Source organism: Mobula hypostoma, chromosome 6 (genome assembly GCF_963921235.1).
Source record: "Mobula hypostoma chromosome 6, sMobHyp1.1, whole genome shotgun sequence".
Classification (NCBI taxonomy): domain Eukaryota; kingdom Metazoa; phylum Chordata; class Chondrichthyes; order Myliobatiformes; family Myliobatidae; genus Mobula; species Mobula hypostoma.
In genome coordinates, this window is record NC_086102.1 from 144,824,430 (window position 1) to 144,842,499 (window position 18,070).

Genomic DNA, 18,070 nt, shown 5'->3' on the forward strand with positions numbered 1-18,070 from the left:
CACAGCACTAGATTAAACTGCACTGAACTGAGCTGCACTAAATATACCTGGACTCTTTTGATTTTGTGTTTATATTCTGAGTTTTTCTGTCTTCTTTTTGCTGTTTGCGTGATTTATTTCTGTTTTTCACGTCGAGGGGATTGATTTCTTTTCTGTGAACGGGTTCATGGCTTTTCTTTGTTTCGTGGCTGTCTGCAGCGAAGACGAATTTCAGGGTTGTATATTGCATACTACATACTTTGATAATAAATGTACTTTGAATGGTTGAATCTGAACATGCAGAAATCTCTGTTTCAAGTGAATCTCCACAGCCCTCCAGAGTCATGAATTCTAAATATTCACCACTGTGAGTTGAGAAATTTCTCCTCATCTTAGTTGTAAATTGCCTGCATCAGAATAAATCTGCGACACTTCGTCCCGGCCAGGGAACCATTTTCCCTGTATTCACACTGTTGAGATCTGTACATCGTTTGGAAGTGTCAATGAAATTAGTTTTCATTCTCCTCATCTGAAAAGATTACACCCTGGTTGATACATCTTTCCTGTGTGGTGAATATCTGTTAACAGAACCTCTATTGCAAGTAACAGGAAACCAAAACTGTGCTCAGTTCTTCATGTCCAATCTCACCAGGCCCTGAAAAATTACAATGGGGCATTCTTACTCCTGTACTCAAATTCTCTCACAATCAAAGGAAACATGTATTGTCTGCCCTTTGCTTTCTGTACCTGCATGTAAGCTTTCAGTGACTAGTGAACAAAAACAAATACGTCTTTTTGAAAAATCAACATTTCCCAATCTATCATAATTTAATATATACTCGGCCTTTCTGTGCATTTTCCGTTGTTGGCCAAGGATCAGAGTCATTGAATCTTAGAGCAAAGCAAAGGCAATTCAACCTGTCACTCCTATTCTAACCCTGTGATAAGGAAGTCCAGTCCAGGCACTCACCTCAGTTTTTCCCCTAATTCTGAAAGCTTTCTTATTCAATTATGTGTCAAATTGCTTTAAAAGCTCCCAAGGATTCTAATTCTGTAGTTCTTTTGCATGGAGCATGTCCCTGATTCAACAGTCCATTTATATGGTGAAACTTACTCTTTTCTTCCTGTTACTTGAAGACCATGACTTGCTGGTTACTGGCTCACTTGCCAGAGGAGGTCGTTTCTCATCTGATCCCTTTCACAATCATCCAGTTTTGAACACCTCTCCTAAGTTTCCCCTTAACCAGCTTCTCCAGACCTTCCTCTGCAAATCTCACTTCTACCTACTGTCCTGATAATTTTTTTTTTACTCCCTAAAGTGAGATTCACACAAAGATTAACTGAGGTCTAAACAAAGATTTATAAAAGTTCCTCATGTCTATGTTCAGTCTCCTATTTATAAGCCAAAGTATCCAATATGTTTTCTTAAATCATCCTCTCAGGATTTATGAAGATTACCAATGTCAAAACAATATCACTTAGACCACCCTTGTCCTCTATATATGCTTTCTAAAGTGAGGTCAAATATAAACTTGATACCTCACACTGAATTGAGGTCAAATATAAACTTGATACCTCACACTGAATTGTGCTCCCCTGAAATCACCACTACCCTGGTCAATGTATCATAATGCTAGGTTCTTACTTCATCCATAATGACAACCCTATACTTCTTGCACCAGGCCCAGGTCATTTATTAGTAACCAGATAAGTAACTGACTATCTCAGCCTCACTGGGCAACCCTGCTACCTACTTCCATTCACGCCTACTCTTTGCTTTCCAACACTTCACCAATTTTGTACCCAAGTTACCAAGGGTCTTGACATATGTTCCTAAAATTTGAATAAGTAGCTGAAGACCTCATCAGGAGTCCTTTGGAAACATTTACACTGAATGTTCATTTTATTAGGTACACCCGGACTCCTGCTTGTTAATGCATAGATCTAATCAGCCAGTCATGTGGCAGTAACTCATGCAGTTTGAGTATCTCAGAAACTTCTGATCTCCTGGAATTTTCGTGCACAATAGTCTCCAGAGTTTACAGAGAATGGCGTGAAAAACAAAAAAAAAATCCAGTGAGCGGCAGTTCTGTGGGTGAAATCTCCCTTGTTAATGAGAGAGGTCAGCGTAGAAGGGCCACACTGGATCAAGCTGACAGGAAGGTGCCAGTAACTCAAATAACCATGCATTCCTACAGTGGTGGGCAGAAGAGCATCTCTGAATGCATAATACATCGAACCTTGAAATGGGTGGGATACAGCAGCAGACCATGAACATTCAGAAAAGCACTCAGTGGCCTCTTAGGTACCTCCTAGCTTGCTAAAGGGACCAATGAGAATGTGCAGCTACTGTAAGACATAAGACATAGAAGTAGAATTAGGCCATTCAGCCCATTGTGTCTGCTCTGCCATTCCATCATACAGCATTCAGCTCCTCCTTCAAAAGCCCCTTGATTACTTCATCCAGGAACTCAATCAAACTTGATATTCCAAGAACAAATCCATGTTGCTTGTCCTTCTGTAATGAGTATTTCTCCGAGTGATTTCCTTTGATATATATGGCAATTGATATATTTTTAGAAGTTGTGGATGCATGAAACATTAGCTTTCCTGTTACACGTATTAAAGTGAAAATTACTTGAGAAGACAGGATTGAATCATTGACAATTCTCATTTGTTGTGAGTTCATTTTTCTAATAAGTTAAGAATATCTTAACATGTAAATACTTTTAAAAGAAAATAACTACAGTTTCAAAGTTATTTCTGAACTAAAACAATTGGTGCCAACATACTGCAATTTTGACCAGATTTGTGGACAAGAACTCATTTAAGCGAATTCAAACTGAAGACTATCTAAAAGAAATGCTAAAAAAAAGCTAAACAGTATGTAAAATTCTCTGTTTTTTTAAAAAAAATCTAGTTCAGCCAATATTGTAGGAGTTGGAGAAATGAGATACTGCACACAAAGAAATCTGTTCGAAGAAATCAGCAGGTCCGGCAGTATCAGTGGGGAGGAAGGAATTGGCAATATAACGGGGAGAGACCTTGCACCATAAGTGATTCTCTCGCTGTTAATTTCAGAATTAAACAGAGGGTTACATCCTGATGACAGTCCAGTCTGAAAGTTGAATAATTCATTTACGAGCCAGAAGATGACTCATTTGCTGCAAGAGTTGTGGATATACAGCTGATACTAAATCTCAAAGAATGGCCATTTACCGGGTGCAGTTTATTTCCTATATGACATCTGTGCCATTGCTTCAATAGTACCTCATTGATAGAGGATTACCAGGGGTGTCCTGAAGTTGTGACAGCTTTTATACATGAACAAGATATTCCTTCTTATGAATGCTCAGAGCTGAATGACTGATAACAGAACAAGGAGCATGTTGCCCAACCCACAGATTTCTTTCAGCAGTTTGCTTTTGTTCCACATTCCAGGATCTACAACCTCAAGTGTGTAGTTAATAAAACAAGTATTGAAAAAGACAGAACTCTGACGCAAATTTTTCAAGTTTTTTCTCTCCCAACCAGCCGTGACAAAGGAAAGTCATTAATTACTTACTGGCTTCCTTTTTGACTTTATCCATTTCTGTCATCAGTGCGACCTCCCGATCCATGATGCTGGAATGTTAAAGACAAGTGTCAGAACTCTCTTCCAACTGCTTTCTGATATAAAGTCCACATGTTGAGAATTGAAACTGAGGTTTTTCTCAACAGGCTGTACAGTGATTTTAAGCTTGAAAGGTCCGATGCCTAAAGTACATTTTGTTTTTTTATGCCCTCTCCTGAGCCAACTCTGCTCATTTCCCTGGAGTATGTTAAGTTTTTTTTAGTCATCCTGGGCCAAAGCTTCATCTGCTGCCTATCTCCAGTCTATTTGCCATCAGGTTTTAGACTTTGATTTTGAAAAGTATTTATATGAATGTTTTATTAAAATCTGAACTCCCTCTATAAAGCCTGTGCTGCTGTTCTTATTTTTAGCTTGAGTTTTAAAATAATCTCTGTTTTCAATTCCCTCGTGTATCACCTGCTCTACTTCTGTGTTCTCCAACAAGTTTTCTAGATCGCTGCCCCCCGCCCCCCCCATCGGATCTGGTCTATTCATTGTTAGTTGTAGGCTCTGAGCTCTGGAATGCCCATCTTAAGCTACTAAGATGCTCCTTTAAACCTACCTTTGTCTGATCCTCCAGTTCCCTGAGCATTTGCAACTTTCTATGGCTTGGTGTCAAGGCTTTGTTGAATAATATTCCTATGTAGAACCCTGGCGGATATCCTTACAGAGAGCCATTATATAAACACCCATTATAGTTGTGATGAATGAAAGATGCCAAGAGAAACTGGAAACTGGTGTTCATTCTAAAGCGAGGATATGGAATAAACACGCTGCCAAATGGGTGTTCCGCTTATTTAATTGATTTAGGAGACTCAGTAGCTCCAAAATGGTGTAGGAAATAATGTATGATTAACCCATTCCTGGTCAGGTGGCACACTGTCGGCCAATTATAATAGTCACATCATTCATCTAATAGTGGCACAGTACAGTCACTTATTGGGGTTCAATTCCCACTGCTGTCTGTTCTCCCTGTGACCGCGTGGGGTTCCTCTGGGCATTTGGGTTTCCTTCATATTCCAAAGACAGACGGTTGCTGTTAGAGTTCGTAAGTTGTGGAAATGCCATGCTGGCACCAGAAGCATGGCAACACTGGCAGGCTGCCCCCAGCTGATTTAACTTGACATAAACAATCCATTTCGATGTATGTTTCGATGTTGAGAGTAAATGTGACAATGAAGCTAATCTTTAAACTTCTTAATCTTCATGCTAACCTTGCTGTTTTGTTTTTCTTTAATATATTTATTTTCAGGACCCAACCACCACCAGTACAGCCAGAATAACACACACAAAATGCTGGAGGAACAAGAGCCAGCTTTTATTACCCATCCCAAATGCCCATGACAAGGTAATGGCGAGCCCCCATTGTGAGCTGCTCCTGTCTTTCCGGGTGAAGATACTCTGACAGTGTTTTTGGGATTCAGAACTGTTGTCATGTATACAACACAGAACGGTGTGCAGCTCGGAGGGGATCCTGCCAGCGTCAGCCCTCCCATCATTGCTGTCCTTCTCCGTCATGGTGGTACAGGTCATGAGTCTGGGAGATGCTCGGGGGAGTAACTGTGGTACTTTTGTTGGTGGTGTACTTCATAACCACTGTGCTCTAGTGGGGGAGGGAATGTTTAGGATGATGGATGGATGCCAATCTGGTGGGCGGCTTTGTTTTGGACTGTGTTGAGCAGCTTGATTTCTGTTTCCACTGTCTTAATCCAGACGAGTGGCGAGTGGGAAACATTCCATTGTGCTCCGGTCCCTTGACTGACTGAGACAGGCCGATATTTCAAGTACTGCCTGCGTCTCTTAAAGCGAAAGCACACTGTGGCTGGAGTTGATGCTGGAGGGCATTTTACAAAATGAAGATGACCAAGAGAGGACAGGCTCCAAGATTTTCAGGAACTGCCATAGACACCTTAGTGGAGAGGAGGTAAAGAGTAAGAGGTCATAGAGTCATAGAACAGCACTGTACAGAAACAGAGCCTTTGGCCCATCTATTCTGTTCCAAACGACTAATCTGCCTAGTCCCACTGACCTTAGCCCTCCACACCACTCCCATCATATACTTATTCAAACTTCTCTTAAGTGTTGAAATTGAACTCACACCCATCACTTGTGCTGGCAGCTTGTTCCTTACTCTCACTGCTCTCAGAGTGACAAAGTTCCTCCTCATGGTTCCCTTAAATATTTCACCATACACCCTTGATCCATGACCTCTGGTTGTTGTCCCACCCAACCTCAGTGGAAAAAGCCTGCTTGCATTTACCCTACCTATACCCCTCATAATTTTGTATACCTCTATCAAATCTCCCCTCATCCTCCTACAATCTAACAAATAAAGTCCTAACCTATTCAACATTTCCCTATAACTCAAGTTCTGGCAATATCCTTGTAAATTTTCTCTGCATTCTTTCAATCTTATTGACATCTTTCATGTAGGTAAGTGACCAAACCTGTACACAATAATCCAAATTAGGCATCTTATACAATTTCAACATAATACCCCAACTCATGTACTCAATACATGAAGGCCATTGTGCCAAAAGTTTTCTTTATCACCCTATTTACCTGTGACACCACTTTGAAGGAATTGTGAATCTGTATTCCCAGATCCTTCTATTCTAGTACTCAGTGCCCTCCTGCTCACTGTGAAAGACCAACACTGGTTGGTCCTCCCAAAGTGCAACACCTCATACTTATCTGCATTAAATTCCATCTACCATTTTTCAACTCATTTTCAGCCAGTCCAAATCCTGCTGCAAGCTTTAATAGCCATCCTTGCTCTCCACTACTTGCTCTTCACTGGTGTAATCTACAAATTTGCTGATCCAGTTAACCACATTATCATCCAGATCGTTGAAATGGATGACAAACAACAATGGACACAGTACTGATCCCTGTGGCACATCTTTAGCCACAGGCCTCCAGTCAGAGCAGCAACTACTTACTATTACTCTCTCACTTCTCCCACAAAGCCAATGCCTAATGTTTTACTACCTCATTTTGAATGCCAAACAACTGTACTTTCCTGAACAACCTCCCATGCAGGACCTTCTCAAAGGCCTTGCTAAGGTCCATGTAGACAACAGCCATTGCTTTGCCTTTATTAACTTTCCTGGTGACTTCCTAGAAAAAAAAACTCTATAAGATTGGTTAGACATGAACTACCATGTACAAAGTGATGTTGAATATCCCTAATCAGTCCCTGTCTATGTCAATATATTCAGTACCTCAGAATACCTTCCAATAATCTTCCCATTACTGTCAGGCTCACTGGCCTATAGTTTCCTAGCTTATTCTTAGAGCCTTTCTTAAACAACAGAACAATATTAGCTATCCTCCAATTCTCTGGCATCTCACCCATGGTTAAAATATCTCTGCTAAGCCCCCTGCAATTTCTACACTAGCCTTCCAAAGGAACACCTTGTCAGACCCTGGGGATTTATCCACCCTAGTTTGCCACAAGGCAGACAGCACTTCCTTCTCTGTTATCTATATAGGGTCCATGACCTCACTGCTGCTTTGCTTCGCTTCTCTTGAATCGGTGTCCATCTCCTGAGTAAATACAGATGCAAAGGATCCCTATCTCTTTCGGCTCCACAGATTGATTACCACTCTGACCTTCCAGAAGACCAATTTTGTCCCTTGCTATCCTTTTGCTCTTACATCTGTAGAAACCCTTAGAATTCTCCTTCACCTTGTCTGCCAGAGCAACCTCATGTGCTCTTTTAACCCTCCTGGATTTACTTCTTAAGTGTTCTCTTGCATTTCTAAGCATCTCATTTGATCCTATCTGCCTATACCTGCTATGCACGTCCTTCATTATCTTAACCAGGGCCTCAATATCTCTCAAAAACCCAGGTTCCCTAAACTTGCTATTCTTGTCTTTTATTCTGACAGGATCATACAAACTCTGTTCTCGCAAAATTTCACTTTTGAATGCCTCCAACTTACCAAGTGCACTTTTGACAAAAGCAACCTTTCCAAATCTACATTTGCCAGATCCTTTCTGATACCATCAAAATTGGCCTTTATCCAAGTTAGAATATCAACCCAAGGACCAGATCTATCCTTTTCCCTTATTACCTTGACACTAAAGGCATTATGATCACTAGACACAAAGAGTTTCCCTACACAAACTTCTGTCACATGCCCTGTCTCATTCTCTAATAGGAGATCAAGTATTGCACACTCTCGTTGGACTTCTATGTGCTGATTAAGCAATCTTTCCTGAACACGTGATAAGCTCTTCCCCGTCCAGCACTTTTTACTGTATGGGAATTTCAGTCAATATGTGAAAAGCTAAAATCATCTACTGTCTCTAGCAACCGTCTGTGATCTTTCTTCAAATTTTCTCCTCTAAATTCCATGGACAAGCTTTCCAGTCCGTCTTGACTGAGCACTGCTGTGATATTTTCCCTAACTAGTAGTGCCAACCCTCCCCCTTTAATCCCTCATGCTACATCATGCCTAAAACAACAGAACCCCAGGACATCGAGCAGCGAGTCCTGCTCCTCCTGCAACCAAGACTCAATAATAGCTAAAATGTCAGAATTCCACGTGCTGATCCATGTCCTAAAGTCATCTGCCTTTCCAACAATGCTCCTTGCATTGACATATACACAGTTTAGAATATTAGTCCCACTGTGCTCAACGTTTTGAATTCTTACTTTGTATGTAGGCATCTCTAAAATGTCTCCACTCTGGTTCCCATCCTCCTGCAACCTTAGTTTAATCTCTCCCATGCATCATAGCAATCCTTCCCACTAGGTTATTAGCCCCCCTCCATTTCAGGCACAAAGCATCCCTTCTTTACAGGTTCCAGCTTCCCTGCAAGAGAGCCCAATAATCCAAAAATCTGAAGTTCTCTCTCCTGCACCATCTCGCTAGCCACAGGTTAAACTGTATGATCTCACTATTTCTGGCCTCACTCGCACATGGCACAGGTAGCAGTCCTGAGATCACAACCCTGGAAGGCCTGTCCTTTAACTTAGTAACCCTGAACTTACTTTGCAGGACCTCGTCATCCCTCCTACCCATATCATTGGTACCAATGTGGACCATGACCTCTGGCTGCTCACCCTCCCACTTAAGAATGCAATGAACTTCATCTGAGATGTCCCTGACCCTGGCACCTGGGAGGCAGCATACCAGCTGATAATCTCGTTCTCGTCCACAGAACCTCCTTTCTATTCCCCTAACTAACGAATCCCTTATCACCACAACTTGCCTCTTCTCCCTTTTCCATTCTGAGCCACAGAGCCAGAATCAGTGTCAGAGACCTGACCGCTGTGGCTTTCTTTGCTAGGTCTCCCCCCTCACTGCCAACAATATCCAAAGGTTAATGGCCACTGGGGTACTCTGCACTGGCCTCCTATCCCCTTTCCTCCACCTGAGAGTCACTCAGTTTCCTGTGTCCTGCACCTTTGGTGTAACTACCTCCCTGTATATCTTGTCTATCAACTCATCAGCTTCAGCCTCCCAAAAGACCTGGATTTCATCCAGCTCCAGCTCCAACTCCTTAACGGGGTCTGTTAGAAGCTGTATCTGGATGCTCTTCTTGCAGATGTAATCGTCAGGGGCACTGGTCATCTCCCTGCCTTCCCAAATCCCACATGAGGAGGATTCCACTATTCTGCATGGCATACCCACCGCTATAAATATGCAATATGAAAGAAAAAATAATAAATAAATGAAAACTATCTATCTACAGCCCTGTTTGAGATCTGTTACTCCCAATTACTTCAAATACAACCCCAGGTCTGTGCTTATGATGCTTTGGCTGTGAAATCATGCCCTAAGAACTTAGTTGCTGTCACAAGCCTTATATAAATTGTCAAACTCAGTGAATGTATTCTTGAATATGTTATTACAGATCCCACTATTACCTTTGGCCTCAGCTCAATCCTTTCGCCAAACTCCAAACACCTTTGCTGTTCAAAGTCACACCCACATCTCACAGATGTGCCTTCCACAACAGTTACTGAAACACTTTTGTCTGTTTTCCATGGGGTGAGATGGTAGCAGAAGCAGAGAGAGGAGAGAAGACAACATCAGCATAATAATTGCAATGGCCAAGAGTGGCAGAGAGACTGAAGGTGACTGTGTTCCCATTACTGATCCTGCTTTCCTTCTCTGTTTCCCTCTCAATCCAAATTTTATTGATCTATAAGATGGTGAAAGCATGCTCCACCTACTTTGCTGCCTGTCTTGCTCAACAGTTTTATCCTAGCACCCTTCCCATTTCCGATACATAAACACCATAATTTGGCCTGGACAGCCAGGTAGGCAGTGGAGACAATCAAAATGAAGACCCACCATTACTCCCCACCCACCCCTTCTTTATCTCCGGCATGTTCCCCTGTAAAGATGGGAGGTGCAACACTCCTACCTCCTTACATCTCCTGGCTTGCTACGACCTTGGGACCTAAACAGCACGACCACGTGAGACAGAGATTCACGTGTACCTGCTGCAAACTCGTCTACTGCATTTATTGCTCCTGCTGTGGCCTCCTTTACATTGGCATGAATGGTTTGTAGAGAGCTGACACACTACCCACAAAGATCATCCCTAGCTCCCGGTTGCATGCCCTTTCAATTCCCCTTCCTATTCCCAAATTGACTTGAACATCCTCGGCCTACTCTGCTTTATTACATAACTCTAAAACATAAAACTAATTGAAAGTCAAGGGGGTGGGGCAGGTGTTTCCACTTGGCAGGTAAGACTTGCAGCTGTGAAACAATCTCAGGTTCTAGGGCAGGAGTCGGCAACCTTTCTGTCTCTGTGGGCCAGATTGCGCATTAATGAGTGGACAGTGTGCCAGATAAATGCCATAAAAAACTTGAAATATGGGAATTATCCATTTAAATACATTTAGTTATGTTTTGCCTCAAATTAATGAATAATGCATGCTAGAAAATCATCTGTGCTTAAGGTTGCCTACACCTGTTCTAGGGCCTCATCGTTGGTGTATGTAGGAGTTGTCTCTGGGACTGCAGGAAGTGTTTCTGACAACTCTAGACAGCTTTCTTCTGAATGTATCAGTGTCCTGAACAGTGCATGGCTAGCTTCACTGGACAATGTGGATCACAACGTGTGAGTACAGTGTTCTCACAATTACCTTTACCTTTTGCAAAGCCACCTCACGCTGCTTAGTCCGTTGCCATTTCTTACTGATCTGTAGCAATGAATTCAAGGGGGGAAGCACAATAGCCACATTTGGCAGGAACCTGTTCTAGTAATTGACAAATCCTAAAAAGGACTGCAACTGTGACACATCCTTTGGCCATAGTGCATTCACCACTACTTCAATTTTCTCAGCACACTTGGGTACCTCTTGTACGTTAATGGTGGAAACACAGTAAGTTATGCTTGGTTTAAGGAATTCACAGTAGCTGCGTTGTGCTCTGAGCCCATAATCTTCTAATCTTTTTAACACTGTCTTGAGATTTTGGAGATGTTCCTTGCCATCCTCACTGATAACAATGATGTCATCCAGGTAATACAGAGTGCCTGGGCAGCCTTGCAGCTCCTGGTCCATAGTTTCTGCCGGAGTGTATGTGCAGATGCTACTCCAAAAATAGCCTCTTATAGCAAGGAAGCCCGTTGTGATTGTTTATTGTGAGAAACATCTTGGAATCTTCTTCCATCTCCATCAGTAGATAGGCCTCAGCTAAGTCCACTTCGCTGAGGCATTTCCCTCCAGAAAGGTTTGCAAAGCTATCCTCTGTCCTGGGCAGAGGGTATTGATCTACTTTCAGTACTGGGTTGATGGTGAATGTAAAATCACCACAGATCCTGACAGGCCCATTCTTGGCTAGTGGAACCATTGATGTTGCCCATGGACTCCACTCAAACTTGGAAAGAATTCCTTCAGCCCGCAAATGATCTGGCTCACCAGCTACTTTATCACAGATTGTATAAGGGACCAGGTGAGCTTTGCAAAACTTGGGTGATCTGTTTGTTTTCCACTCCCATCCCTGAACACTACAGTGGCATCATATATTACATTTCTTAATTTGCATTCTGTTGACTCTATTGCAGAGGATGTGGCATGCAAATGGTGGATGGATCTCCAGTCAACTTGTAGTTGTCTCAGCCAGTCACAACCCCACAATGCTGGCCCTCCTGTTCTTACCACATAAAAGCCTAATGTGGCTTGTTGGTTGTTGTATTTCAATGTTACAAAGGTCATTCCCACAGGAGTTAACTGTTCTCCGGTATAAGTTCATAGTTTGATATCTGCAGGCTTCAGTTCAGTATCTTTGAAATGCACACAAATTCATTTTGTGAAAATGACTGAAACAGCCAAGCCAGTGTCCAATTTCATCTTAATTAATTTGCAATTCATTTCAGGTGTAAGCCATATTGCTTTTTTTGTTAACTTTCACATTATAAATATCAAGGCTGTCTTTTCCTGTGTCAATCTAATCAATATCAGATTTTTCATCGACAGAATGCTGACTTCTGCTCTTTTTGAACCTACAACTTGACCTTTTACCTTTTTCTCTTTTCTGTGCAGTCCATTTATTTTTGTCTGCCCAACTTGCTATTTGTATTTGTTCTACTTTGTTGCATTTTCTCCAGATTTCATCTTTAAAACTGCACTGGTCTGGTGCATGTGGACCCCCGCACAACAGTAACACTATTTGTTCAGCCAGGCAGGTTTCTGTTTAGATGTTGCAATTTTGTTCTTGCTCACTTTCATTTCCGACTGCAACTCAATTGTGTCTCTGTCTGCTGTTTCCATTAACACAGCAATTTCAACTGCTCTTTCAACTGTGAGCTGTGCTTCAGTTAGGAGCCATTTGTGACTGCTTTTTTGCAAGATTCCACAAAATAAATGGTATCTCAGTACAACATTAAGCCCATAACTGAACTGACTATGCTCAGTCAACTTCTACAATTCAGCCACATATGCTGAAAAAGACTCCCCTTCCTTTTCATTCTGCTTATGAAATCTAAAGTATTCTGCAATCAGCAATGACTTCAGTTCTAAATGTCCTGCATTCCTTTCACGATATCAGCAAAGCTCATTTCGGCTGGTTTGGTTGGAGCATTTAAACTTCTAAGCAAACTGTATACTTTTCCACTTAATACACTCAGGAAAACTGATACTTGCTTTTCATTGGTCATTTCATTTGCTTTAAAATACTGCTCTATTCACTTAGTATACAATATCTAGTTATCTCTTGGGTAATTGAATATATCTTTGCAATATAATCAGAATCAGAATCAGAATCTGGTTTATTATTACTAGCATGTGATGTGAAATTTGTTAACTTAGCAGCAGCAGTTCAATGCAATACATAATCTAGCAGAGAGGAAAAAAATAAAACATAATAATAAATTTACAAGTAAATCAATTACTTGTAAATTGCTGGAGTCAGTTATCAAGGATGTGATAACAGCACATTTGGAAAGCGGTGAAATGATCGGACAAAGTCAGCATGAATTTGTGAAAGGAAAATCATGTCTGACGAATCTCATAGAATTTTTTGAGGATGTAACTAGTAGAGTGGATAGGGGAGAACCAGTGGATGTGGTATATTTGGATTTTCAAAAGGCTTTTGACAAGGTCCCACACAGGAGATTAGTGTGCAAACTTAAAGCACACGGTATTGGGGGTAAGGTATTGGTGTGGGTGGAGAATTGGTTAGCAGACAGGAAGCAAAGAGTGGGAATAAATGGGACCTTTTCAGAATGGCAGGCGGTGACTAGTGGGGTACCGCAAGGCTCAGTGCTGGGACCTCAGTTGTTTACAATATATATTAATGACTTGGATGAGGGAATTAAATGCAGCATCTCCAAGTTTGCGGATGACACGAAGCTGGGTGACAGTGTTAGCAGTGAGGAGGATGCCAAGAGGATGCAGAGTGACTTGGATAGGTTGGGTGAGTGGGCAAACTCATGGCAGATGCAATTTAATGTGGATAAATGTGAAGTTCTCCACTTTGGTGGCAAAAATAGGAAAACAGATTATTATCTGAATGGTGGCCGATTAGGAAAAGGGGAGGTGCAACGAGACCTGGGTGTCATTATACACCAGTCATTGAAAGTGGGCATGCAGGTACAGCAGGCGGTGAAAAAGGCGAATAGTATGGGGGCATTTATAGCGAGAGGATTCGAGTACAGGAGCAGGGAGGTACTACTGCAGTTGTACAAGGCCTTGGTGAGACCACACCTGGAGTATTGTGTGCAGTTTTGGTCCCCTAATCTGAGGAAAGACATCTTTGCCATAGAGGGAGTACAAAGAAGGTTCACCAGATTGATTCCTGGGATGGCAGGACTTTCATATGAAGAAAGACTGGATGAACTGGGCTTGTACTCGTTGGAATTTAGAAGATTGAGGGGGGATCTGATTGAAACGTATAAAATCCTAAAGGGATTGGACAGGCTAGATGCAGGAAGATTGTTCCGGATGTTGGGGAAGTCCAGAACGAGGGGTCACAGTTTGAGGATAGAGGGGAAGCCATTTAGGACCGAGATTAGGAAAAACTTCTTCACACAGAGAGTGGTGAATCTGTGGAATTCTCTGCCACAGGAAACTGTTGAGGCCAGTTCATTGGCTATGTTTAAGAGGGAGTTAGATATGGCCCTTGTGGCTACAGGGGTCAGGGGGTATGGAGGGAAGGCAGGGGCGGGGTTCTGAGTTGGATGATCAGCCATGATCATAATAAATGGCGGTGCAGGCTCGAAGGGCCGAATGGCCTACTCCTGCACCTATTTTCTATGTTTCTATGTTAATTACAATATTGAATAGATTAAAAAACATGCAAAACAGAAATACTGCATATTAAAAATAAGTGAGGCAGTGTCCAAAGCTTCAATCTCCGTTTAGGAATCAGATGGCAGAGGGGAAGAAGCTGTTCCTGAACCACTGAGTGTGTGCCTTCAGGCTTCTGTACCTCCTATCTGATGGTAACAGAGAGAAAAGGGCATGCCCTGGGTGCTGGAGGTCCCTAATCATGGACGCTGCCTCTCTGAAACACTACTCCCTGAAGATGTGCTGGGTACTTTGTATGCTAGTGCCCAAGATGGATCTGACTAGATTTGTAAACTTCTGCAGCTTCTGGGAAGAAAATTCAAACATCAGAGGTGCCGAGGGATTTAGGAATCCTTGTGCATGACTCCCAGAAGGTTAATTTACAGTTGAATCTGTGGTAAAGAAGGCAAATTGTCACAACCATGGATTCGGCAGTGCAGTAGATACGGCAATTGCGCTTGTGAATTTGCATGTGCCAGGTGATTATTATTTAATCATGGTAGTATTTAACTCATACTTGTCATTGTAATGCTTGTCAAGACTTGGACAGAGCATAGCAACGCTTCGCTGCTGTTTTGCATTTGGCCTTCCCTGAGATATTGGACTTTCAAAATCAACTGACTCTGAAGACTAGCGGTATTTGTTTAATGTTTAGATGTTCCTTTCAGCTGCAGTGTAGGCTTCGTTTCCCTTTTGAGAGTTTTAGTGAACGGCCCTGTTTGGCCTAGCGTTTATTGTTTTATTTTCCCTTTTTGGTATTAAAGTCTGTGAACTATCGACCTGCTTCAGTGTCTCTCACTCCGCACTTGGGCTATATCCGAACCATGGTGACACAAATGCATCGTTGGCATTTATTTCAAGGGGAATAGACTATAAAGACAAGGAGATAATGCTGAGGTTTTATAAGTCACTAGTCAGGCACTAGTCAGAACATTAGCTGCACCATGCTCAATCTTCTGATTCCTCTCATTTTCTGAGGTCTTACCAACATCTGAATCCACAACCTCTCCACTAATTGTTCTGGCACTCTGGTGCCCATTCCCTGCAACTTTAGTTTAAACCGCCATGCAGCATTAACAAACCTTCCCACTAGGATATTAGTTTCCCTCCATTTCAGGTGCAAACCATCTCTTTTGTACAAGTCCCACCTTCCCTGGAAAGGAGCCCAATAATCTAAACATTTTGTGCCCTTCCTCCCACACCAACTCCTTCGCCAAGAGTTAACCTGTAGAATCTTCCTGGTTCTGGCCTCACTAACACATGGCACAGGTTAGGGTTACAACCCAGAAGGATTGGCCCTTTAACTTACCACCTAACTCCCTATGCAGAACCTCACCACTCATCCTACCCATGTCATTGGTACCTACATAGACTGTGATTTCTGGCTGCTCACCCTCCTGCTTAAGAATGCTGAGGAATTTGACTTTTATGACGGAGGACTGGACGCGGATTTTGAAGTTGGTTAACTCTTCTTCGATCTGTGCTAGTCATTCACTGATTCAATTTAAAATTGTACATCGTTACTATTTGACAAAGGAGAGACTATCTAAAATGTTCCCTAATGTTGATAGTTATTGCAATAGGTATAAAACTGAGACAGCTGTACTGACACACATGTTTTGGTCCTGTTCTATACTGGCACAGATCTGGAAGTCATCTTTTTCTACAATTTCTAAAGCACTTAAAATTAATTTGCAACCTAACAAATTAACTGTGCTTTTTGGAATAATTCCTCAAAATATCCGTGGTATCTCTTTGTCTGACCAACATGTTATTGGATTTGTTACATTGATAGCTAGGAGGGCCATTTTGTTGAAGTGGAAGGATACATCGGCTCCCATTTTGTCACAATGGTTCTCTCAAGTGATGCTATGTCTTAGTTTGGAGAAAATTAGAAGTCGAACTTTTGAACCTACGTTTGATTTTGAGAAAAAATGGGGCTCATTTGCTCATTACTATCATTTGAGTTAATTGATAGATTTCCTTCACGATCTAATTGTAAATTTCTAGTACTTATTTTTTCTTGCTGGCGGTTTGATGTTTATCTTTAGAAGCTTTTTGTATGACACATGGCTCTGGGGTTGAACACCTAATGGGTTTTATTTCTCACTTTTCCTTGCTTAGTAGGGTTTTTTTTTTCTTTTTTTTGTAACCAAAATTTTTTTCAATCTTTAAAACAATGTTTTTTTTCTTGAGACATTGTAAGTGTTGCCTACTTCGATGTACTCTTGTTAATTTTGGATAATAATAATAAAAAGATTTGAAAAGAATGCTGAGAACTCAATCCAAGACTTCCCAGACCCTGGCACCTTGGAGGCAACATACCGTCCAGGAGTCTTATTATCGTCCACAGAACCTCCTGTCCGTTCCCCTAATTAGCAGATCGCCTATCACCACAGTGTGTCTTTTCTCCCCACTTCCCATCTGAGTCACAGAGGGAGACTCAGTGCCAGAGACGCAACTACTGTGACTTTCCTCTGTTAGGTCATTCCCACCACCCCCTGACAGTATCCAAAGTGGTATACCTGTTATTGAGGGGCAATAGCTGCAGGGGTACTCTGCACTGGCTCCTTATCCCCTTTTCCTTTCCTGACTGTCGCCCAGTTTCCTTTGTCCTGCACCTTGGTTGTAACTACCTCTCTATATGTCCTATCTATCATCCCCTCAGCCTCCTGAATGATCTGTAGTTCATCCAGTTCCAGCTCCAGCTCCTTAACATGGATTGTTAAAAGCTGCAACTGGATGCACTTCTCGCAGTTGTAGTCGTCACGAACACGGGAAGTCACTCTGCCTTCCCACATCCCGCAAGAGGAACGTTCAGCTATACCGCCTGGTATCTCTATTGTCCTAGTTGAGCAGGTATAAAGTAGGGAAAGAAAAAGTAACTTAACCTAGAGCTTTTCTTCCCTTTACTTTCTCTGACTGAAGCCTCCCTTCGAGGAAGTCTCAAAGAGCTAAAGCCTCTAGATCACCACCCTGACTCTGTCTACTCAGATGATGGCCACTGTGCTTGCCCCTGCCTTCCTTTAATTTGCTCCTTCTCATCAATCCCAAACACTGATTGGTCGCTGATCAATGCTCAATTATGCTGCCATGATTGGCTGCTGCCTTGTTCTACTCAGGCAGTGGATTGAAATCCCCTCCTCTCAAACTTCTGATGTCCAGATTGGTCGCTGGTCAAAGCTCTGTCTTCTGCTTCACCCTTCCCTGTTGTCCTAGCTCTATCTGTCTTTATTCTCTGTTTCCACCTGTCTCTGGCTCCCAGCTCCTCTCCTTCCCTACCTGTATCCATGTACAGGGTGATGGCATCTCAGCACTAGTTGGAAGAATGCCAGCGGAGAAAGTTTGTAGAATTTACTTCAGACCTCGCAATATGATGTGTATATAAAAGCTAGCGGCTCTCTACAACCCCTGGGACATGTGCTCACACATCTGCAGGAGAATTAAATGCCCTTATTAAATGCTGTCTTACACCAGAATTAAATCTTGTTTGCTGTCTTTGAATGGACAGTGTCAGCGACTTCCCTTGCACAATGGCAAACAGCAAGCTCCAGCCGTTTGCAAATATCGCCAGCAGCAGCAAGAAAGCAATGAGACACATTGCACAGGACTGGTCAATGTCTACCATTACGTACGTATCCGGGAGTAACTGTTTTGTGCTGAGGACTACAATTTCCACCCTGCTCTGGGAATGCATCACAGCTGTAGAAGGCAGAAG

At 42.2% G+C, this 18,070-nt stretch overlaps 1 protein-coding gene across 4 annotated transcripts in view; it reads right to left on the bottom strand.

Moving 5' to 3' along the window:
* The window catches only part of LOC134347674 (SPATS2-like protein), a 107,995-nt gene that overhangs the window by 13,193 nt on the left and 76,732 nt on the right, over positions 1-18,070 (bottom strand). For all 4 annotated transcript variants that reach the window (XM_063050059.1, XM_063050058.1, XM_063050056.1 and 1 more), the window contains one exon: positions 3,545-3,603. In XM_063050059.1, the coding sequence (XP_062906129.1) occupies positions 3,545-3,603 (59 nt within the window). The remainder of the gene's footprint in view (positions 1-3,544; positions 3,604-18,070) is intronic.